Source organism: Motacilla alba, chromosome 2 (genome assembly GCF_015832195.1).
Source record: "Motacilla alba alba isolate MOTALB_02 chromosome 2, Motacilla_alba_V1.0_pri, whole genome shotgun sequence".
In the NCBI taxonomy this organism is placed as follows: domain Eukaryota; kingdom Metazoa; phylum Chordata; class Aves; order Passeriformes; family Motacillidae; genus Motacilla; species Motacilla alba.
Window position 1 is genome coordinate 150139315 of NC_052017.1, and position 24870 is coordinate 150164184.

Sequence of the window (24870 nt, forward strand, 5' to 3'; positions counted from 1 at the left end):
CTTTGAGCTGACAGCCACTCCCCCCATCCAGTCACTTCATGCCCTCTCCAGCTTTCAAGGACACCATCAGCTGATGATCCCAGCAAGGGGAATAAATCCTGGAAGTCAGATGATGTCTTTCCCCTCTCTTGAAGCCCATTCCAAAAGAGAAGTTTCCTGGATGTCCCATCATCCTTCGGGCTGTGTTTCCCTAAGCCAGACCTAGAGCTTGGGAAGAACAAAGGCAGATCCCTGTGGCTGAAGCAAGTTCTCCAGAGTTAAAACTATCCAACAAAAATTTTGGCTGGCTCATTTAATTAGGAAAAAAAGAGATACTTCCACTAATGGCAATACAATGGCTATATATAAACATATAGAAATGTCTGTGAAAGGAAGCAGCTCTCATTCCTAATTAACTGCTGGCTCTCCTGGCTGGGCTCCAGCTTCCACTGACAGATGGTGATGAGCCACTCTCCTCTACCCTCCTTTTATTAATGAACTATCCAGAAGAAAATTCTTCCTCCGTGGGATCCAGAACTGCCTGGAGCCCATGGCCAGCCCTTCCTTGGTTTTCATTAAGCCAGGAATATCTGAACTCTGGCTCATTAGTGTCCACGTTGCTGAAGGCCTCTGGTGCAATTAAGTCCTCAAATGGCAGGAGATTTCTCTGTAAAAGCTAAATCAGGCCTGACTCGTGATGGAAGGTCACAAAAAGTGGGATAAAAGGATGGCTGCAAAGCCAAGTCTCCAGGGAGAATCTCACAGCTCCACCCTAAACTCCCTGTGTAGAGGGAAATAAGAAAGTTCTTTCTCCCTCTATTGGTTTTTTATCTCAAAATACTGATGCTGGCATGGAAATGATCTCTGACTCAATTCCAGGGGACTCCCTGCCTGAAATACCTTGAAGATGAGGAAGGTAGACATTGCCTTGGAATAACAGGGACAAGTTATTCCCAAACCAATCTTTTAGATAAGTTTGGAAGGGCTGAAGAGGCACATTTGGACCATGAAGTGAAGCACTGAACCCATGCCTGTCAGAGCAACCCTAGAACTGGAACCAGCAGAGCCCGGCCTCTTATCTCCTCCAGAGATATTCAAGGGAGCAATTATCACCTCCAGAACAAAAACATACCCTGATGTTTAATGTTTTCCTGCTCACAGCATGGTTGGATCAGCCCTCCAGCCTTTGTGTCACATTCTGCTTTCCCCTGCCCATGGTGCAGAGATTGGAATTGGTTGATCCCTCAAGTCCCTTCCAACACAAGCCTTTCCATGATTCCATGCTCTCGTCCACTCAGGAAGGCAGGTACGGCAGGATTTGTTGTGCAGGGGATGTTGGTCATCAAGGAGATGAGGGCAGAGTCCCGAATGTGGCAGAGTGAATTTTGATTTCAACAACAAAGATAAAAACAAGCCTCGAGTTCAGATCCTCATCCCTAGCTCAGGAATGTCCAACATCACATCACTGTCTGTGTCCCATGCAAAGAGCTGAATTAGGGAACAACATTCCTGCTGCAGTTCCTGATATCCCCTGTCAGCACCTACTTTCTCTTCTCTTTCTCCCTCGATGGTGACAGTGGTGCAGTTATTGAGGGAAACCCCGGGACCCCTGGATTGAGCTTCCAGACCCTCAGTTTTATTCTGGGCTTTGTCACTGCCAGTGGGGTGACCTTAGGCAAGTTTTTGCTGCTCTGATCCTCAATGTCCCAATGAATCTAAAGGGACTATTAACACTAAATTTGTTTTTCTCGTGCCTCTGTGTCCCACAGGGTAATGACCTTATCATTTACCAGCCCTCCCAACACCTGCTCCCTCCTCAAGTGCAAAATGTCTTTCCCCTCTAATTATCTGTCTTCCCTCACAAATTATCTCCCCAATTAACACCACGAAGATAATTTGAAACAGTTTTTGTGTTTTTGCTCTCATCTCTCCTTGTGTTCAAGCCTCCTGCTTCCATTTCACACCCAGTTTGGGGGTTCTGTGCCTGAGAGCTCAAGGGTGTTTTCCAGCTGCATCTGGTGGTTCCATAAACAATATTCCTTCCCCTTGTGAGCTAAAATCCCGAAAATGCTTTGGTACAAGTTCGTGAGGAATTCTAAATCAGACCAGCTATGATTTCATGACCCTGAACAGCTGACCCATAATTAATATTCCTATCAGGAAATTTTTCAGATGGATTGCTTCAGGAGCAGAGGTCGCAAAGAGTGAGAGGATCCAAACTCACATAACTTCTTCCTTTAGAATTATTTCTCCGTCTCTCTCTATATTGTACATCCTGGCTCCATTAAAGGTATTCCAGAACGGTTCCCAGATATATGTCTCCAGTGGCCCTATTTTCCACTTTTTATTTGCTCTCTCAATTTTTGTCCAGTGGGTTTGGGATGATCCCTATCCATCGTGTATTTAATTCAAATTCCAGGAGAATTCAAGGAGAATTGCACTTTTAATTGGCCTATCAAATGTGATTTTACTGTACAATGCCATCTAATCCAATCTAATCTAATCTTTTGTATATTCAGGAATTCCAAAAATATTTTATCTCAAGATGAAACAGAGTTGTTCTGTTTTGATCAGACATGAGGCAACCATTGAGCAAGGTGAGTTTTCCACCTGTCCATTCTTAGAGGTTAAACAATTAGCATAAAAGAGCAAAAGCCAAAGCACAAATAATGGTGAAAAACCCACCTGGATAATTTCCAAATATTCCTGGTTTTACACTTTTTGATGAAAACCTCATGGAAGGGTTGGGGTTGGGAGGGACCTTAAAGATCACCCAGTTCCAGCCCCCTGACATGGGCAGGGACATCTTCCACTATTCCACAGATTGCTTCAAGCCCTGTCCAACCTGACCTTGAATATTTCCAGGAATGAGGCATCCCCAATTTCTCTGGGGAATCTGTTCCAGGACCGCAGCACCCTCGCAGGGAAGAATTCCTTTCTAATATGCAATCCAGAGCTACTCTGAGTTTTAAGCCAATTTTGAACACGTCTATTGAGTGTCTTAATTTTCAGGAGCATTGGCAGGAGCAGCTCTGCTAAAATATTCATAGGGGAACATTTTCCCACATGGGAATTGCCTGGATTTACCCTGGAGACTCCCCAGGATGAGTTATGCTTACCCAGCCTATAAGAAGCTGCAGGCTGGGATTTTCCAACCTGCTCCAGTATCACTCCACATGGCTACACCCAAAGCCCAGTCTCTCTTCTCTCCAGGAGGGCGTTCCTGGATTTTTTTCCGCATTGATTCCATCAGGGGAAAATGAAATTTTTCATAAAATCATGGAATCGTTAAGGTTGGAAAAGTCTTTTGAAATCATCAAGTAAACTATCAGCCCAGCACAACGTTCACCATCAATGCCATATCCACGTTTTTTGAACATTCCCAGGGGTGGTGGTGGGATGAATTCCACAGTGTTTGTGATAATTTGCTTTCCAGCTCTCCTCCCCTCATGGACACCACCCATTTCCCCTGTGACCTCTGCAAGTGCATCACAAATATGGTCCCAGATTGGCGATAACTGGAATGCAAAGGGAGGGAGAAGAGGTTAAATCCATGCAAAAGGAAAGGGAGAAGGTGGAAACTCCCTTACATTCAGTGCAAAAATCATAGAATCAACAATCATTAAGGCTGGAAAAGACCTCTGAGATCATTGAGTCCACCTCAGGGTCCCAGCTCCTCTCCAGCTCCTGCCTCTTGTGCTTCCTTGGATTTCCTCCCTGGTGAGATCCCTGCTGCTCCCGCTGGCTGCATGAAAATAAAGTCAGAGGCTGTGTAACCTGGAAAGCTCTTTCCGAACATTTTTCTGCCCTGTTGGAGGATGAGAAAGCTCCCGCCCCGTGGGAGCAATCACTGTGTGCATTCAGAAAAGCCTGTGCTGAGAACAGCAATCCCCAAGGAGATTCCAAGGGAAAGCAGGATCTGTGGGAATGCAATCAGCCACTGCAAAGTGCCTTTTCCTGCAAGACTCAGGCAGCTCCTATCAATTCCTTGTGTGAAATCAGTGCTGGGGAAAACTCAGGGACAGGATTTCCCTGCAGTGCCTCTGCAGGACGATCTTGGCCTCCTGGTGGGTCACAGGACTCATCCCTTTGGGACAGAAAGATGCTCCTTCAGGCTGTCCTGCCCCAGCAGGGATGTTGTGGAAAGGACAGCATCCATGGGGTCCTGCAGGACCTTCCCACTCTTTCCCACCATCATCCACATGCTCAGCATCCCAAATCTCTATGGTCTCTCACCCAGAACCAAAAGCAAATTGATTTTCCAGCTCCATCAGCTCCTCTGCATGAACCAGGGGTGAGGAACAGCTCAGGGGTTTCTCTGCCATCTGAGAAGACAGATATTTGTCCCAAAGTCTGTGATTTTACATCTCTCGGGGCAGGCACGGGGGATTTGTGTGCTGCATTTATTGTCAGTTAATTTTGTGAACCCTAGAACTGAGATGGGAAATAAAATCATGCTCATTTTGTATAAATGTATCCACGTATCAGGCAAAATAACACCATCATGGACCAGATGACCTCCAGTGGTCCTTTCCAACCTGACCCATTCTGTGATTTTGTGATTCTGTGATTTTGTGATTCTGTGATCATCCCCCATTTCTCTGGGTCTTGGATCATTCATCCTTAATTAATACCTGTTTTAATTAATACCTTGTGCCTGAAAAGCACAACACTGGCTCCCACCTCCAAAGCCAAAACGTTTCTGGCTTACACCAATGATTTAGGGGAGATGTTACCAGCTCCAGCTTTAAAAGCCACTTGGGGACTGCAAGAAAAGCAACAGAAATCATCTGGGACAAGATCTGGATCAAAATTCCCGACAGAGCCTGAACTGCTTCTGCTCCGTATCCTTCCAACAGCAGGGCATTCCCTCAAGTAAAATCCCCAAAGAGTCCTGGTGAAGAAAATTGACCTGGAAACTCAGGAAAAAGTGAGATAAATTTAAACTATTTTTTCCTCTTTGAGCCACACTCAATTGTCTCATTCTGACCCAAAGGGGATCCATTCTTGAAGCATTTAAGGGCAGTGGGAATCAGAGCTGTTCCAGCCATTCCCACGTGCTTCAGGAGATCACAGGAAACCTCCAGTCCAGATCTTCAGACCTTTTCACCAGCATGAGTTAAGAAGATAAATATTTTATAGGTTTTAGGCTGATCTTTTTACTCAGGGATTTAAGGAATATTTGCCACAAAAAAAAATGCAAGCAAAATTTTCAGTGAAACCTAATCCTCCCAGGTGAAAAGAAGACAATGAAAAACCCTGGTTGGGGGAACATCCACAAATATTAGTTACCCAAAAAAAAAAATTCAAAGTTTATTGTGTTTTGTAGCTTTCTTCTAAAAATTTAGACAAATTTGCTGCTTTCCAGACATGGAAAATGTCCACCTGAACAGCACACACAGCTAATTAAACCTGCCTTGATAAAAGTGCTGGGGACGAGTGAAAAATGCCACATTGCTTCTTTGCCAGAAGCAATAATTAAATCCATGGATGCAACCAACATAAGCCATGGCTGAGAAAGCAAAAAACAAAACAAAAACAAAACCAAAAACAAAAACCAAAACCAAAAACAAAAACAAAAACTAAAAAACAAAAACAGGAAAAAACAAACCACAAAACAACAACAACAACAAACCACAAACAACAAAAAATAAACAAAACAAACCCAGCCAAAAAAAGACAAACCAAAACAAAAAAAAAAGAAATGTTGGTGGCTGGGGAAAAATAGAGACTAATTTCATGAAGGCTGAACCTTCAAACATTCCCTTGGTCTGATCCTTCCATGAGGTCACATTAATGAGCTGTTTCTTGGGCAGGACAAAAGGTCCAAAACAGAAGGAAAGCCAATGGAGGAGCTGTTCCACTTCGTTCTGCTCCATCACGATGTGGAAAAGAAAAAACAAACCCAAAACTTTGTGTTTTCTTAAATTTATCAAGGCTTTCAACAACTTCATTCAGAATCTCATTGCAATAAAGAACAGGCATCTTTCATTTAAACATGAACATCCAGGGGAGAGAAAGGAGAATTTTTCATAGTTCTGAGTATCTCCATTGGCAATTCCCACCTCTGTTCCTCAGCAGGTGGGATCTCCAGGACCTTCAGGAATCCCAAATCTCTGGTTGGTCTGGAATAGGAGAGGCTTCAGAACCCATTCGTGGGCAGTTTTGGGTACCATGGAAATATAAAAAGGATATAAAGATATCAGAAATCATCCAAAGGAGGGACACAAAGGTGGTGACAGGTCTGGAGGGGAAGCCTGATGAGGAGAGGTTGGGGTTCCTTGGTTTGTCCATCCTGGGGAAGATTGTGAGGGAGGACCTGGAGCTTCTGCATGAGAGGAAGGGCAGGCACTGGACTCTTCTGTCTGGTGACAGTGACAGAGCCGGAGGGAATGGCCTCTAGTCATGTCAGGGGAGGTGTTGGAACCCTGGCAGCTGAAAATTTTAGACTTTCTGCGCTGACAGGCACTGACCCCCGAGAGAATGCTGCATTTGACCTGAGGCCGTGGAGAAGGCTTCCAAAATTGAATGATAGAACTAAGATGATGAGTACAGTTTCAATAGGAGTGTGTAATATCACACAGTGCAAAACTCAGAGTTTAGGGCTTTAGAATATTGTAATATAAATAAACAAGGTGGAGGTTTTAGGGCAGAGGCTGGTCCTTCTTCTTCACCTTCTTCTTCCCCTTCTTCTCCATGGGTTTGGGTGATTTTGTGTAATTGGATAGAAAAGTCCACATTGCAGGGCGTGGGTGGTCGGTTATTGGGTTAAAAGTAAAAATAATTGAGGCATCATTTCTTAATTGGACAGTTTATCCTTAAAATGCCTTGTAGAGAGAGAGATGGGGCTCCATTTTTAGTTTGTTAGAGTGAAGTACTGCAGAACTCAGGGTTTGTGAGACTGTAACATAAATAAGAACTAATAAACATCCGAGTCCAAACAAGAAATACCGTCTCACACATTTGATCCTGACCCTGGCAAAAAGAAGATAAGACCCCACAGGGAGGTTTAGTAGGATGTTAGGAAAAGGTTCCTCCCCCAGAGGGTGGTCGGGCACTGGAAAGGGCTCCCCAAGGAATGGTCATGGCTCCAAGCCTACGGAGCTCAAGGAGTGTTTGCACAGCATTGTCAGGCACAGGGTGGGATTTTTGGACATCTCCTGGAGATGGAGAGTGACCTGGAGCTCACCTGGACAGGGTTTGGGCAAGGCCATGTGCTCCTAAAGGAAGAGGGATAAAAGAAAATTCCTTCCCATCCATGGAAGTGTTCCAGGACAGGTTGGATGGAGCTCGGAGCAACCTGGTCTAGTGGAAGGTGTCCCTGCTCATGGCAGGGGGTTGGAACAAGATGATCTTGAAGGTCCCTTCCATCCAAAGCAGTCTCTGATTCCCTGAAAAAAAAAACAAAAACAAATCAAATCAAAATAAACCCCACTAGGGATAAAATATAACAAATAAATTAATATATAGACCAGGAGTTAAGATTTATAATCCTGGAAAAGGAGGTTTAAAGAATCATATTAATAATATTTTAAAAAATATATGAATCCAAGTCCCTTTCTTAATTCCTTGCTGAAAATAAGTGAATTTACCTCTTGTTTCCATTTTTCTCCACACAAAAGAGGGAAAACAAAGGCTTCCTGAGCCTTTATGATGAATTGAATGCAGTTAGAGCAGGCAAACTATTTACAAGTTGTGCTTAATAGAAAGGTTTATCAAAGGCAGGGTAATTACCAGACAGTTTGGGAGCCTGAAAACAGAGTGTTATTTAAAAAAAGAAGTAGAAAAACAAGTAGAGGAGGAAGCAAAAGAGAATTCACAGGGAAATATGTAAAAGCAAGCAGGTTGCAAGCCGAACTGGTGCCTCAGCTCTCTTTACACAGAGCAAAAAGCCAATTATGACAGGGCAGGGTGGCCAAGGAAAACAAGAAATACCTGGATTGGTGGGAATAAATAACTGCAATAAGTAGTCAGGAAGTGTGAAGGATGTCCCTGTCCATTGTTCAAGGGGGTATTTCATCAGGGATGCCAGGTGCAGATGAGACCGTGGAATAAAATGTTTTGGGTTGGAAGGAGCCTTAAAAACCATCTCATCCCAACCCCTGCTATGGGCAGGGAACTCTCCACTGGACCAGGTTGTTCCAAGCCCCGCCCAGCCTGTCCTTGAGCACTGCCAGGGGTGGAAATTGGTGAAATCTTTTACTTTCCCAGTGAAACCTCAAAGGAGCAGTGTCAGAAGGGGCTCATGACCCAGATGGGCACTTTGATTCAACTGGGAATGGCTGCTCTCCCCTTCCCAAGCATCAGGAGCCCCACAACTTCCCCAGGTAATTGTCTCCGAAGTCTAATCAGTCTGTCTGCTAAAAATAACTGCTGCTTATCCACGCTCACATCATTCCAGTAATTAATAGAAAATTAATTCAAGGCAGGCGGCGATGCCCCTGAGAGCAAACGACCTTGCTTTGTGCAGGGAAGACAAATTAGCCAAGGTCCATCCAATGTGAGCCATCAGAATGGGAGGAACGGGATGTTCCCTGCCTCCTGACTGTTTTTATCCTCACAGGATTTGTGGATCACAAGGGAGGAACAGCTCCCATTACCATTCCTATTATTCCCTGGCAAGCAATTATATCATCCTTGATATTTTGTTGGGATCCTTGACATTTGTTTTGATTTTTTTTCTATTTCCTTTCTTTTTTTTCTTCACATCTGGATGCTGTTCCTACAGTTCCATAAGTCTTAACCTGGTCTATGGAAATCTACTTAATGCAGTTCCAGCCTTGTCCATGCCTCTGTCCATCCATCTGTCTGCTCATGGATCAGACCGGGCATCACCCTGCCCAGATTCAAGCAAACTAGGTGAGGAGAAAGCTCTCAAAGCTCTGGAAATAATCTCATGGAATTCGTGAAAATTGTTCAAAAAGAGGAGAAACCTCCAAATGAAGGGTCCCACAAAAGCTCCTCAAACACTCCTAGATGCAGCAGGCAGGGGAACAACAGGAAAACCCATCCCCTGATGGTGCCTTTTGCTCAGCAAAAGAGGAGGGAATCCTGGGAAGGAGCCCAAAGCCAGGGAAAAAGCAGAGAACCAGGAGCTAAGAGGATTGAGGGGACAAGCAAATTGGAAATTCAGCTTCATTCATTCCAAAAATTTTGGGTTGAAGGAAACAATTCTCTCCCTTTGCTCTGGTGAGACCCCACCTGGAATTCTGCATCCAACTCTGGGCTGCAGCAGCTGAAGGACATGGAGCTGCTGGAGCAAGTCCAGAGGAGGCCACAGAGATGCTCCAAAGGCTGGAGCCCCTCTGCTCTGGAGCCAGGTTGGGAAAGCTGGGAATGTCCAGCCTGGAGAAGGGAAGGATCCATGGAGACCTCAGAGCCCCTTCCAGTGCCTGAAGGGGCTCCAGGAGAGCTGGAGAGGGACTTGGGACAAGGGATGGAGGGACAGGACAAGGAGGAATGGCTTCAAACTGCCAGAGGGCAGGGATAGATGGGATATTGGGCAGGAATTCTTCCCTTTGAGGGAGGGGAGATCCTGGAATGGAAATCCCAGAGAAGCTGTGGCTGACCCTGGATCCCTGGAAGTATCCAGGGGTAGGCTGGATGGGGCTTGGAGCAAGCTGGGATAGTGGAAGGTGTCCCTGTCCATGGCAGAGGCTGGAATGAGATGACCTTTAAGGTCGCTTCCAACCCAAACCATTTCATGATCCAATGAAAACTGCAATCCTTTGGCTGTAAATCCATCTCCTCCATTTCCTTCCTATCAGGTTTTTTAATCCTAGACACATTCCTGGCCAGCCTTTGGCATCCCACTTTTTCCTGGGGAGACTGACAAGGCAGCTGCTAATTCCTTGCTCAGTGCTGGCTGTGCTATCAATCCCAAAATCTCTCGGGCTTGGGATCTGTGTCACCTTGGAAAAGGTCACAGCCGAGCAAGAATTTCAATTTGTAAAGGTCAGGCAGGGGAAGGGATCCTTGATCCTGCCTGTGCAGCTGAGAGGGATGATTTCATTCCAGCGTTGAAATCAAAAGTGGAACTGCTGGGAGCAGCTTTGAATCACACAATAGGATTTTGGTTTTCCTTCTATGTTTCCATTTATTGTTAAGAATCTGACAAAATACCACCGTCTGCAAGGTGGTGCTTATTTAGTAGCCAAGCTCCTGTAAATCGGTAAAGATTTAGCCAAAAAATACAGCTGGGAATACAATTTGCTTAATGAAATTCAGGTTTGGGTTTAGGACACGTTGGACAATGCCCCAAGCTCTTCTGGCCAGGCTTCCCCTGGGCATATCATGGAATCTTGGAATGGTTTGGATGGAAGGGATCTTAAATTTCATCTCGTTCCAACCCTCCTGCCATGGGCATCTTCCACTATCTCAGGTTGATGCAAGCCTCATCCACCCTGGTCCTGGACATTTCCAGGGATGGGGAAACCACATCTTCTTTGGGCAACCTGTGCCAGGGCCTCCCTGCCCTCAGACAGAATAATTCCTTCCCAACATTCCATCTAGACCTGCCCTTTACTGGGAGAGCCTTGAAGCCACTCCCCCTTGCACTTTCAAATTAGCAAATTCCTAAAGACTTCAAGCAATTGAGGGTTGATTTTTCCAATCAATTTTCCAGATAAACAGTTAAACCAGGAGGAAATGACAGATATTAATCAGAACTCCTATTATCTCTCCTGGTTTGTGCAACTCATCTTCTGCTGACCTAAGCATCAGAGCATTTGATAAAGCCGTCAGGGGGTAAAAAAAATCAACATTTTTAATTAAATATTTTTTGTAAGAAATTGCCAATTCATCAAAATCAAATTGCTTCACGCCACTGCATCTCTCCAGCCCAATTAGTTTGTAATTAGTTAACACAAAGTGGAACAGTTCTAAGCAGAAGGACAAAGACAAGTGCTATCAGAATTCCTGACTCTGTAAATAGAGGAGCATCTGCTCCAGGGAAAGGAAATCTGACTTTAAAGGACTGATCCTGCACCTTCTGCATCTTAATCGTATGTCCCGAGTGGAGACTCGCTGGTTCAGATGGATCTTGATCTCCATACCTGGGTTTGATCCCAAAACCCATCCTGGACTTCAAATGACTTTGTTACTTCTTCAGAGCACTTCTTTGTCCACAGAATCCTATTTTCTAACGCTTTGTCGAAAACTTCAGAATCAAGCCACAAAAAAAAGCCCTGACAGGAATGATCCCTCAGGAAAACATTTTCCCAATGCATAAATCCACGAGATGAGCTCCTGCTGTGCAGAAATTTTTTTCCCAAAACCTTGTTAATATTGGGAAAGCACCATCACTTCTGGGGACTGACCACAAACTAAGGACAGGATGGACAAAAAAAGGAGATTTTATAACATTTGCATGAGTAGGAGATAAGTCAGGAGGACTTCAAGGATGCCATGAGGTTAAGCGGGGAAAAAATTAGAAGGATCAAAGCCCTCCTGAGTTGGGGATTGTTCTCTTCTCCCAAGGAATAGGACAAGAGGAAACAGCCTCAAGTTATCAGGGAAGGTTTAGATTGGATATTGGGGAAAATTTCTTCACCCGGAGGATTGGAACAGGCTGCCCAGGGAGTGTCCATCCTTGGGGGGATTTAAAGGACGTGTGGATGTGACACCTGGGGACATGGGTTTGTTTTGGGAATGGTTGGACTCAAAGATCTCAGAGGTCTTCTCCAACCTGAAGGATTCCATGATTCCCTGAGAAAGGAGGCACCAAGAGGTCATGGATTGAGGGCAGCTGTGGCCACATGAGGAGCAATGGCCCCTGCTGGTCATGTCTGGCCCCAGAACCACCCTTTTCACCCAGGGCTGGACAGGACTTGGAGCAACCTGGTCTGGTAGAAGGCATCCCAGCCCATGGCTGGCGATGGAACTGGATGATCCTGAAGGTGCCTTCCACCTAAAATTTTTCTGTGCTTCTGTGTTTCCTCCTGCAGCAGCTGCACTGGAAATCTCAGGTTCTTCCCAAGCCATATTCTGTGGTTTCTTGTGGGGCCAGGAAAATTAATTTTCCCAATGGAAGGAAAAGTTCATGGACTGGGAAGCAGCAAGGGTGGTTGAGAGTCCTGGTTTGAGATCTGTTGTGTGATCCCAGGAAATTCACATTCCCTGCCTGTATTTCCAATATTTTGCCACATTTGTACACAGGAAGATGCAACACCTGGTAAGGGAAAAGTCAGAAAGTTTTTCTGTGAGGGCAGAACAAGCACAGAACATCTCTGTGGTCCCAGCCAAGGCTGCTCTACCCAGCCTTCACCCCAACTCCAAAGTGTGGGTGCAGGAAAATGCTCTCCTTTCTCCCTGAAACAGCTCCAGGATGCACCAGGCATTGCTGGCAGGAGCTGGCAGGAATCCCACACTCTGAGTCTTTTGCGAGCAGAAGAGCTCAGCAATTAGCAAAATAACAAAAAAAAAAATAAAGAAAGAAAAAAAAAAGAGAGAGAGAGAGAGTCAAATGCATTTTTGATGCTCTGAAGTTGCTGAGATTTTTAAACAAACAATCCGGGGCTGCTCCCACACGCCGTGAGAGGTTTGGGCTCCAGCCATGTGGCAACAGCACCATCGTATGGGAATCTCCAATCCCTGCAGCCCTTGGAATTTTCTCCATTGGCTCCTCGCTCTGCAGACAAGATCAGCACTGTGGTGGGATTTTTTTCAGTCATGCATTGATTTCATGGTTGTCAGCAGGAACGTGTGGGATGTGAAGGTGAACTTTTTCTCCAGGGCTGGTCAGGCTGGCTCCGGAAATCGGAAATCCCAAACTGGAATCACTGGATGTTTCACTCTTGTGCCCAGACCCTTGGAGAAACACTCAAGGTCAAACAGACTCCTTGCTCATTCAACTTTTGTATTGCACCCTGCTTGTACCTGTGTGCACCCACAGATCCCAAAAAACTTCATTTGGGATGCAGGAATTCCATGCCCTGTGTGGTGTTGGAGGAAAAAGAGGCACAAAGAAAGGAAGGCTCGAGCCAAAGGTCTCTGAGAAGCTCTGTGACAGAAACCCAAACACCTTCCTGCATCCTCTCAATGTCCTGCCCTTAATGGCAGCTCCAGTCTCCAATGCTGGGCTCTGGAATTCCAGCAGGAATCCCAGCCTTGCATCCACGTGCTCTGAAGCTCATTTGAACTGCAAACTTGGATGTAAATCCTTGGGGAGGGAGGTGGACCATGACATGGAGCACTGTTAAATATCTACAGATGTGGGAGCTGGAGCCTCTCTCTGCTGGCAGCCAAGGGCACCTCTGAAGCAGCTGGAATAATTTTTCCTGCTGCTGGGTCAGCATCATTCATGTCCATCCCAGGACAGAGGAAAGTGGAAAACAGCCAGGAGCTGGGGAAGGCTGAGTTGGGGGACATCCTGTGTGTTTTCCATAGAATCATGGAATGGTTTGGCTGGAAAAAGACCTTCAAGGTGATCTTGTCCAGGCCCCTGCCATGGACAGGGACACTTTCCACTTGACCAGGTTGGTTCTGTTGTCCTGTTGTGGCCGTGGACAGTTCCAGAGATGGAACCACAGCTCCTCTGGGAAACCTGTGCCAGGGCCTCACCTCTCTCAAAGGAAGAATTCCTTCCCAGTATCCAATCTAAACCTACTCTTTCATCCATTCATCCACTCATCCATTCATCCATCCATCCATCCATCCATCCATCCATCCATCCATCCATCCATCCATCCCTCCATCCATCCGTCCATCCGTCCATCCATCCATCCCTCCATCCATCCATCCATCCATCCATCCATCCATCCATCCATCCATCCATCCATCCATTCATCCCTTCATCTGTCCATCCATCCATCCATCCATCCATCCATCCATCCATCCATCCATCCATCCATCCGTCCGTCCGTCCATCCATCCCTCCATCCATCCATCCATCCATCCATCCATCCATCCATCCATCCATCCATCCCTTCATCCATCCATCCATCCATCCATCCATCCATCCATCCATCTATCCATCCACCTCTGGGAGCATCTCTACATCTCTTCCTTTTGAAATCTTTCTCTCCCCTTATCAATCCATCTGTTATCCTGCCTATCCAGTTCCATGCCTCATTTGGTATCTACACTTCCCACCTTGCCGAAAAGTCTATAATGGGATTTGCCTCACTCCCAGCTAGTGACTTAATCTCATCTATTCCCCACCCATTCAGATCTGGGACAGCTGAATATTCCTGAGTCCGTGTTCCCAGCCACAGCCATTAGAAATTCCCACTTGGATCCTAAAACTGGTCACTAAAATCCCTTCTCTAACATCCCACAGCCTCACAGCCTGGGTGGATTTGCAGACAGCACCTCAGGCAGCATCAGCTCTCTGTTAACACCACCCAGGATTGGAAAAGGCAATAAAATTCCTGTTTTAACCACACACAGGGACTTCCGAACCTCCTGGAAAGGAGTTACAGGCACGACCACGCTGAGAAAACAACTCAGAGCTCAGAGAAGCTGTGGCTGCCCCATCCCTGGAACTGTCCAAGGCCAGGCTGGAGAGGGCTTAGACCTGGCTTAGACCATGGCAGGGGTGTCGAATGAGATCATCTTGAAGACCCTTCCAACCCAAATAATTCCATGATCCTGTGATTTTTAAGATCTCTGTGGTCCTACATTGCTTCCTTACAGATGACCAGGAAATTGCAGAAACTTCCTTTTGATGTCTCTCTGTCCAGACTTTCCGGGAATCCTCTCACCTTTTTTTCCTCAAATTTCCAGCTCATGGCTGCTCCTCGCTGTGGTTCATGACACCATGGTCTGTACCATGATCCATCACCATTTTCCCAGCCTGACGCCAGGCAGGAGAAAATAATCCAGAACCAGGATAGAGCAGATAATCAACTCCTGTTTCCCCCTTCCCAAACAGAGAGCTCCAGACCTGTCTCCATCAGGAATCTGCAGTGACAGCAAAAAAAGTGTTAAAAAAAACCCCCACAAATTCCAAGGGATTTGCAGGCATTGTGAAATTTCCAGAGGGAATTGATGGTCTTTTCCATGCAGGCAGATGAATTGGGGATTTTATAACCTCAGAAAATAAAACAACACCTCGTACACCCAGTCCTGTGGATAACTGTGTGTTAATGCACGTGGAATTATAACGGGGTACGTTTGCCATCTTCAGGAGTCGGGCAGGAATTACACTTCGGTTTCCCAAAATACAGTGAGAATCAACAATTTATGTAAGAATACAGGAATTCCCAGGATCTCACACAGCCTCAGGCAAGCAGGACTGGGGGATGGAGAAGCTCTCAGCAGTTAGATTCTCTCACAGCACCACAAGTTTTGAGTTTTTCTGGCTGATGTTCGAAAAATAATTAAAAACAATGGTACTGGGAAAGATGGAAATAGTTTTTGTTCCTTATCAATGCTTTTTTAAAGAAATATTTAATTCCAGGCCTTGGTGGATTTGATAGGGACTGGTTTTTCCCTCCTTGGCCCTGTTCTTCCTTACCACAAAAAGCCAAACCCTACAAGGACAGTCCTGAGGGATTAAAAAAGAAAAATAACCTTCAATACCTCTGAATGAGGAAGTCCAAAGCCTGAAAAAAAAAAAAAATTGTTTTTTTTTTTAATCCATAAAACTTGGCTATAAATAATATGGTCTGTAAAAATATGATGAGGCATAAGCCAACAGACACAGAAAAAAAGGTGTTGGGGTGGATTTATAGGTATTTTTTAAACAGAAAAGTGCAATTGGAAGTGGTTAAGATCCCCATGGAGGAATAAGGACTTGTCAAATCATCTCCTGCAACAAAGTCAGGGCAGGAGTTTTAGTCTGTATCCTTCATCCCACAGCCACTGATAAATGATCCACTTGCACACATTTTGGAAAAGTTCCTGAGAGATAAACCACGTGGGAATAAATCCCTGAAGGAGAGAAATGCACAGCACTAATCTCAAGATCCCAGCGGGGGGAAAAAAAATAATTAAAAGTTAAATTTAGGAAAACAAGCCCTGTTTTCTTTTGCCCTGGCATGTCCTGTGAAGTGGTCACAGGGTGTGAGGAATGGGAGAGGACTCTGCTCAACCCACGAGAGCAAACATTTGCACTCGGGGCTGGAATGCAGCTGAACTCACCCTGTCTGTGATGGAGAAGTGGCATTTTGTGGACGAGCCTGGGTTGTTGACATTGCATCTGCTCTAAGCCAAGTGTCCAAACTTGAACCCAGCCTATGCCAGACAAGAGCACACAAAGAGAGCCAAGCCGCAGATGAAACATCTCAAAACACCAAATAAATCCAGCTCGAAGTCCCCGTGGGTTTCAAACATCAAAAATAAGAGTTGGCCATTACTTTGTAAGAGAAAACAAATGCAAATGAGGGCGAATGAACTACTCCATACCTGGAAATGTCAATGCACTTTTAATTTGCCCACATATCTCCCTACCACATACCTTGTTATCACGAGTTTCACTCACACAGGCAGATAAATACCCGGAGTTGTTGATTCAAAGAACATTTTGTCCTTAGTTTAAACACAATGGCTCCACTCAGGGTGGCACCGGGGGTGGAGAGCCTCGTTCACAGGGTGCCACTGCAGCCTCAGTGGCTCTGAAGAAACGCATAAGGCCAGCCTTGTTCGGAAGAATTTGGGGCTTTTTCCACTCCTGTGAGCACTTTGCCCAAGGGTAGGAGGGAAGAATCTGGGGCTTTTTCCACTCCTGTGAGCACTTTGCCCAAGGGTAGGAGGGAAGGCAGGGGTGGAGGGGTGCCCAGAGAGTGGCAGGGAAAGAGGAGAGGCACCAAACACAAATATCCCAACGCAAAAAGCAACCCCTCCCTTGGTGCTGCCAGCAGCTCCCTCAGGTGCCTTCTCAGGGATGACCTCGAGGGCACGCCCGGCCTCCCAGGATATATAACCTGCCCCAGGAGGAAACAACCCAGAGAGGCAGCCCCAAGACAGGTTATTCCAAGATGAAGGCTTTCCTTGCGCTCCTGCTGGGAGCGCTCCTGTGCGTGGACTCAGGTAAGACCCCACAAAGGATCCGCCCCCCCATCCTTCCCTGCAGGTTTTCCGTCTGGAAGGAGGATTTGTGGTGAGGTTTGGTGATGAGGGAAGAGAGAGATGCTGGCACATTGTCATCCCAAGGTATTTCCCTTCAGATGGGTGTTGAGTGGGAAAAATGCACATCCCACCTGGGCATGGTGGGTTCCAAGTGCTGGGGAGAGAAGCTTCCAGGAAAAATAAATCCTGAATCCTGAATTAATCAAAATTCAATTTTTTTTTCAGCCAGACCATGCAGTTAAGGGGGAAGGGGAGGGGCTAAATGGGATGGGAGGATTATTTTCCTTCTTCCCAGGCTATCAAAATTGCAACATTTATGCAAAGTTTTCCACCAACTTTTTTTTCTGACTCTTTCCTTCAAAAGTGGACCCTGACTCTGCCCAGACTTCCAGAATTTTAGTAGGACAGTAAAAATGCCATGATGTGTTATTTTATAGACTGAATGGGTGGGGTTTAGATAATGTCAGGTTTTTATTGCCTCGCTGAGAAGAAAAAAGTTGGGCTTTAAGCAGATTTTCCCTATTACCAGAGAAGAGAAGAATCAAATTTAAGCAGCTTCTCAATCAGCAGAGGATGCTTAAGGAATAAGCTGTGAAGGGTCTTGCACAGCCCACAGACCTTTCTGGCTGACAGCTTCCATCAGAACACACAGAATTTGACTTTTATTGCCTTAGAAGTCAGATCAGTGTGAGAACAGTGCAGCACTCAGGCAAACTGAGGGTTGGCTGCTCACCTCTGTGACTGCCTCAGTCATTTACACCAGAGAGGCTTGGACAGAGCGCCTCAAATTAATTCCTTCAAGCACTAATTTCCAAATAGGGCTTTTCAGTGTCCTAAAAGAGTATTTCAGGCGTTAGGGCATTGAGTTGGGGGTTTTGTGATGCAAGTTTGGTGGTCATGGGGATCAAGGAAATACATATATACATACATACATACATATATATGTATATATAAAGTATTTATTAACTGACACTTGCAAGGCTCCAGTGACACCCCCTGGGGCACAAGTAGGTGACAGGAACAGGTAATTACACCACGATCTTGCTCCTCTGGGGATAATTTTTCACCAGGGCTGGATGATTGGGAGCTGCCAGGTTTTTCCTGCCTTTGCTGGATGCACAGAGCAGTCCAGCAGGTGTGGCCAGCACTGATTTCCATCCCCTATGCAGTGGCATTTTTATGAGGGGTCGTCAGAGAGAGGTGAAAGCCATTCACGCTTTGATTTCAAGGAGGGCGTGATGGAAAGGCTGAGTCAAAAGTTAAGGACTGAGACAAGCGGCTGGAAGAGACTTTGCAAATTCCTGCTTCATCCCTCACTCAAGGCCAGGTCAGATGGGGCTTGCAGAAACCTGGTCTAGTGGGATGTGTCCCTGATTAAATGATCCTTCCAACCCAAACCATTCCATGATCCTCTTCAAGCCCTGCTGTCCCTTTGCTCTCTTTTTGCTCCCTCACTGCGCTGACTACATCCAAAACATCTTCAGCACCTGCCAAACCTGACTCCCACCTCAACCAGGTATATTATTATCCACAAAAAAAAAAAAAAAAAAAAAAAAAAAACCAAACAGGAAAAAAACCCTTTTTTTTCCCAAAGCAGAGGAGATACCTTCCTTTGAGGATCCCCAGGAATGGTCCTGTTTCCCAGTGGTTGTATTCTCTGTAGAGCTTTAGATAGACTGAAGATACACGAGAGGTGGAGAGTTGTTCCCCACCTGCAGGGCTGGGTCCAGTTCTGGGGTCCAGCCTTAGAAAGACGAGGAGCTGCTGGAGCAAGTCCAGAGGAGACCATGGAGGTCTCCATGCTCCGAGGGCTGGACCCTCTCTCCTCTGGAGCTGGGAGAGCTGGGGGTGCTCACCCTGGAAAAGAGAAAACACTGGGGAGACCTCAGAGCCCCTTTCAGTGCCTAAAGAGGCTCCAGGAGAGCTGGGGATAAATTTTTAGGACGTCCTGTTGGGATAGGATGAAGGGTAATTTTTTAAAACTAAAAGAGGGTGTATTTAGGTTAACTATAATTAAGACTTTTTTTCTAATGAGAGTGGTAAAAAAAAAATGATCAGGCTGCCCAGGGAAGCTGTGGCTGCCCCATCCCTGGAAGTATCCAAATCCAGCTTGGATGTGGCTCAGAGAAACCTGATCAACTGGAAGTTGTCCCTTCCCACGAAAAAGTGGTGGAACTTGATGATTTTAAAGTCTCTTCCAACATAAACCATTCCATTATTCCCTGATTTCTCTCCTAATCCCTCCTGGTCTCCTGCAGGTTCATCTTTGCAGTGCTACAGCTGCACCTCCCAGCTCAGCAACTCCAAGTGCCAGACGGTGAAGACGTGTGGCGAGAGCAACGTGTGCAAGACAGACGTGATCCGTAAGGAAAAGCAGGGGTGGAAAATGTCTTAGTTGGGATGTTGGAGCCAAACCTCTTCCCAGTCTCAGGTGTCCCATCCAGGCTCACCCAGTCTGGACACACCAGGTGGTTTGGGCCAGCAAACCTCAGCATGCAAATGTCTTTCACCTGTGCAAAATTAGGTTTATTTCCCTTTCACAGCACCAAAAATTATTTGCTTGCAAGGGCAATGGGTAATTCTTTTGCAATTTTTGCAAACATGAATTGGAATGGGAGGGGCTGAGCCTGGTCCATCCTGGTTGTGAAGTTAGGAGGTGCAGATTTGAGGTGAAATCAATGAAAATGACAAAATTTCATCTTTTTGTCTGTGGGAAAACTTGAAAAACTAGGATTTCATCCTCCTGCTCTAGATCTGGTTTGCCCTGTCCAGATCTGTGCCAACAGCTGAGCTGCTCTTAGACCTGGGGCAGAAAACCCATCAGTGCCACATTTAAGCTTCTCTCTGTCAGGCAGTAGATGGGACATGTCCAGTAGGAATTATCCCAGTTGGGAATGTGCAAATGCATGACATTCACATCCAGGAGAGCCAAGATGTTGTAGAATTCTTTGCTATTTATTGCACGTGGCAAAGATTTGATGCCCAGAATGGATTTTAGATCTCCTGGAGGAGAATGGGTCAAATCTCCTGGAAGTCAAAATCTGCTGGTAACCAGTGGTTGCCAAAAATGTCTAAAAATATGGGCTGTGCCTCTCAGAAACGAATAAAACAATAACTGTGCCATCTGAAATGGGAATAGCCATGTTTCCATAATCTCCTGGGTGTTGAAAGGCTCCGTGCAACAAAGATGTTTGGGATTGGGCTTCACATGAGACAGGGCAGGGTTAGATGGGATATTAAGAAGAAATTCCTCACTTTGAGGGTGGTGAGGCCCAAAGAAACTGTGGCTGCCCCATCCCTGGAATTGTCCAAGGCCAGGTTGGACGGGGCTTGGAGCAGCCTGGCCTAGTGGAAGGTGTCCCTGAGCACGAGATGATCTTGAATGTCCCTTCCCACCCAAACCATTCTGTGACTCCGATTTTTGTCCCACAGAACGAGCCTCCCATTTTTCAGTTCCTCAAGGCTTGGCTTTTACTGAATCCTTCTAACAATGGCCCTGCTTTCCTCCCAGGGGTTGTGGGGCTCTTCAGCATCATCAGCAAGGGATGTGACTCCTCGTGTGAACCATCCTACCAGGACTTCAACGTGGGCAACAGGAACATCTCCTGCTGCAGCAGCGACCTCTGCAACGTCAATGCCGCGGGCAGTGTGAGGTCCAGCTATGGGCTGGCCGGAGGGATAGCAGCTGGAGTGCTCTGGACCATGCTCAACAACAAATTTTGAGGAGCAAAGATGCCTCCCATGACCACAGAAAGTCTCAGAGCACCCCTCTAATAACAGGAATTGTAACCAGGAGCAGTGGGGTGTGTTGGGCGCCCAGCACCCTGGGAGCTGATGGCAGCTCTTTGCCATATGACGGCTTCTGCTTTAATCTTATTGCAAAGCTCCAGTGCTACCAGATAAGGAAATGTGTGTTCATGTTATCTGCAAAACACTTAAAATAAAGTTATTTCTCCACCAACTGTGTCTATCACTCAGTCATCTATTTCTGCCCACAGCAGAGCTGCAGGTGGGTGTTTTATGTACGGCCAATGTCCAGCCCAGGTCACTGCTGTGCAATGTGACCTGAAGTCCCTTTTATGACGAGGTAACCTCCCCAGAGGAGGAGGGAAAGGCTGCAGATGTATCTCCCTGGAGGTCAGGGAAGCCTGTGATGCTGCTTCTCATGATGTTCTCCTGGAAAAACTGGCAGCCCGAGGCTTGGGAATGTGCACACTTGGCTGGGTTAAAAACTGGCTGGATTCCAGCTACAGAGTGGTAGGGAATGCTGCCACATCCAGCTGGTGGCTGGCCACCAGTGGTGTCCCACTGGGATCAGTACTGGGGTCAGCCCAATATATCTATTGATGATCTGGATGAGGAGGTCAAGACCACCCTCTGGAAGTTCACAGATGACAGCAGACTGGGTGGGATGTTGATCTGCCGGAGGGCAGGAAGGCTCTGCAGAGCGATCTGGACAGGCTGGATCAGCGTTCCAAGGCCAGTGGTTTGAGATTCAACAACACCCATGAGGTGTCTGAGTACAAGGCAGACTCTTTAACATCTCTCATATCCAGTAATAGCCTCTCTCTGTGGCTAAAGTGATTCCGCGCCTTCTCCAGCTGATTTGTTTTATGGATATAAACTCAGATGTTTCCACCTGGCATTTGGAGATCAAAGGCAGCAGGATAAGCTCCATACAAAGAGGCCTGAGAGAAACTCTCAGGTGTGTTTTCCAAGCTACACCCACGTGAAGAGATTTGGTAAAATAACAAGGAGGAAAACATAGAGAGTGAATGTGGGAAAGCCCTGGGTGGGAGAACAGGATTTAAGGAGCTGTGAAGTCAGGACAGCAGTGGTTGGAGGATTAAAAGGGGAGGGAGATTGGCCAAGAGCCCCAAATTCCTTTCTTCCACCTTGAAACCTACTGGAGCTGCCAAGGATGTGAAGATCCACTGGCTGAAATAACAGGGAATCATTTCCCTGGGGGGCGTGAGTCACTGAGTCACCTGGAGGATCCCTAGCCATGGGACAAGGGTCAAAATCCCATTTGGGATGAAGTCAAAGGGAGGTCAGGAGATAATGACACTGTCTGCTGTTGTGAAAAGCACATAAATCCTCGGGATGCAGGGCTAATTGTAAGGAAGCTGCTAATTGTAGGAAGCTGGGAAGGGGTTTCCCCAGAGGAAGTCAAGAATGAGCCACCTTGTTTATAGGAATCCAGTCTGGTTATTGGTGAAGGGAGGAGTTGGGACAAGTGCAGTGATTTATTCTGGCTTTTCCAAACCTCCTGAGTCATATCCCTGAAAAGAAGCTCATCCACCTGTATCAGGCTGTTTTCTGCGTGGGTGACCAACTCCATGAGCTCTCCATTCCAGGGAATCCTCTCCTTGCACTGCAAGGATGTCCCTGACACCTTAATGCCCTGTGTGCACTTTCTGAAACAATTCCACATCCACAGGCCATTCCCAACAAGCAATTTGGCTGCAGTGGTCTTTTCTGGAGACTGGGAATTTGAGTGGCCAAGGCATGGTGGCACCAGAGCTGTTGGAGACCTCAGGGAATTTGGGTGAAACAGCCTCTTCCAGCTTCTGGAGTGGTCAAACACATTCCTAAAATCATGGAATGGTTTGGGTTGGAAGGGACCTTGAAGATTATTCAAGGTCTGCCCTGCCACGGTCACAGACACCTTCCACTAGACTAGGTTGCTCAGATCCCCATCCAACCTGGCCTTGAACACTTCCAGGGATGGGAATTTTGGGAATTTGTCCCCAAAAGTAAGATAGGGGAGTATAAATGGGGGCTGTTCAGCTCTAGTTTAACATTTTGGTCCCATGGCAATGCTGTCTACTTCCTCAGGAAGGTAGTTGAGGAGTTTCTCCCCAGAGCCAAGAGGTGGCTTTCCCAAGCTCTGGTGGTTGAGACCCAATGTCTAAACACTCAGAGGCTCAAGGGATGATTTCTTCTCCCAGTTTCTGCTCTGAAGGAGTCCAGGATTGATCACTGAGTGATTCTCATCTGGATTTACCTAGAGATAATTCCTCTCTGTGGATGTATCTGGAAGCTGCACGGGTAGGATGGGATGGAGCACCTCTCCTATAAGGAGAAGCAGAGAGAGTTGGGGCTGCTCAGCCTGAAGAAGGGAAGGCTCTGGGGAGAGCTTTCAGTGCCTGAAGGGGCTCCAGGAGAGCTGGAGAGGGACTTTGGACAAGAGATGGATGGACAGGGCACGAGGAATAAATTCCCACTGTCAGAGGACACGATTAGACAGGTTATTGGGAAGGAATTCTTCCCTGGGACGGTGCTGAGGTCCTGGCACAGGTTTTCCCAGAGGAGCTGTGGCTGCCCCATCCCTGGAAGTGTCCAAGGCCAGGTTGGACATAGTTTGGAGCAACCTGGGATAGTGGAAGGTGTCCCTGTCCATGATGGGGGGGTTCCAGCCCGAGGTATTCCAGGATTCCGTGATTTGGTGGTGAGATAGTTTAGAGAAGGTGCAGCTGGGAGAGGCCAAGACTGGGACAGAAACAGGAAAGAACTGGGCAGGAGCCCCTGTGGAACCAGTGGCACCTGGCACAGCACCTGGAATATCCCCAAACCTCACTGTCCCTCCAGGTCACTGACAGAGCAGCCTCAAAAACAACCTTTTAAATTCTGGGAAGGGCAAGGAGGTGGCAAACTGGGGCAGATAAATGACTCAGCTGTGGATCAGAACCTGGGCTGGGCCGGGGTAGGACCAGGAAGAGAACGGGATGTTTTCCCGAGGGCTGGGACTGCACCTTGGCAGAAAGGTTGGTTCCCCCTCCTGCTTTAAACCCATCTCAAATCTCAACAGGGCTCTGGGTCAGGTCCCTCTGCTCTGCCCTGCACCCTCTGTCACCAACATGTTCTGTTGGTGCAGAAATCTGTGATAATTTACATTTTGGGTGCTGTTAAAAAATCCTGAGAAATGCTGCAGGATGCACAAGCACGATATTCATCTGAAAAACAAGGCTGGCTGTATTTTGCCCAAGGAAGTTGCTTTTTGAACAGTTTTATCAATTCTTCTGTCCTCTCCACACTTCTGAAAAGACCTAAAATTGAGGACGGGGTCTTTAAAAAACTCAAGTGTCCCAGGCTGGGTTGGATGGAGCTTGGAGCAATCTGGTCTAGAAGAAGTTGTCCTTGCACACAAGATGATCTAGAAGGTTACTTCCAAATCAAACCATTCCATGATTCTAAAGCTTCATGAATTCTCTTTACTCCTGGTACAATTAACCATTATTCATCATCCCTGTGGATAAGGATTAGGCCATCCAGTATTTCCTACAGCACATTAGAATTTACATCCAGTGCCTTTACCAGTCTGAAAAAGTTCCTCTGAAATCAACCCAATTTGCAGCAGCTGATTAAAAACTGGATTTAAACCACTGGAGAAAGTCAGAGAGGCTGGATCAGCTGGACTTAAGGACCAGCAGCTCCTCGCTGTGCTCCACATTTCCTTTATGGCCCGGGGCAAGTTCCACAGCATTTCCATTCCTCTTCCTTGTTCAGATGTTATCAGGCCCAACACATGCAGAGATGCTCAGATAGTGACTTTAACGGGCCAGGGCAGAGATTGAGGCTAAAAATGATCCCACAGAGTCAGCTGGGGAAGGCTGACTCGCTCCCAGCCCGCCCTGCCCAGCCACATTCCTGCTCTGAATCATGCACATGTTGCTGAGCAATGAAGGTGTTTTTGGGGGACAAATAGAACAGTTAGCTCTCCTCCACCTCTTATTAAACTGATGCCAAACTGATGTCTTTCAGGGCTGCCTAAAAACAGAGGCCAGACAAAATTAAGAGGATAAAAAGCAGTTATGTTTATTAATGGGGCCTTCAGATACATTTTGGGCAGACAAAGCCCACCCAGGGGCTACACCCCAA

The 24870-nt window shown here is 46.5% G+C and overlaps 1 protein-coding gene across 1 annotated transcript; it reads left to right on the forward strand.

Annotated features, from left to right (window-relative positions):
- The first annotated feature begins 16754 nt into the window (after positions 1-16754).
- Positions 16755-20950, forward strand: LOC119698224 (prostate stem cell antigen-like). The gene is made up of 3 exons (XM_038129917.1): positions 16755-16950; positions 19248-19352; positions 20501-20950. The coding sequence occupies exons 1-3, from the start codon at positions 16899-16901 to the stop codon at positions 20710-20712; spliced, it is 369 nt and encodes a 122-aa protein (XP_037985845.1). The 5' UTR covers positions 16755-16898; the 3' UTR covers positions 20713-20950.
- Positions 20951-24870: the final 3920 nt, after the last annotated feature.

Bases quoted from the DNA above. Each gene is read 5' to 3' on its own strand.
- LOC119698224 (XM_038129917.1), top strand. From the start codon at position 16,899: ATGAAGGCTTTCCTTGCGCTCCTGCTGGGAGCGCTCCTGTGCGTGGAC. The intron at 16,951-19,247 runs GTAAGACCCCAC...GGTCTCCTGCAG, and splicing joins GCTCCTGTGCGTGGACTCAG to GTTCATCTTTGCAGTGCTAC. The intron at 19,353-20,500 runs GTAAGGAAAAGC...CTTTCCTCCCAG, and splicing joins GTGCAAGACAGACGTGATCC to GGGTTGTGGGGCTCTTCAGC.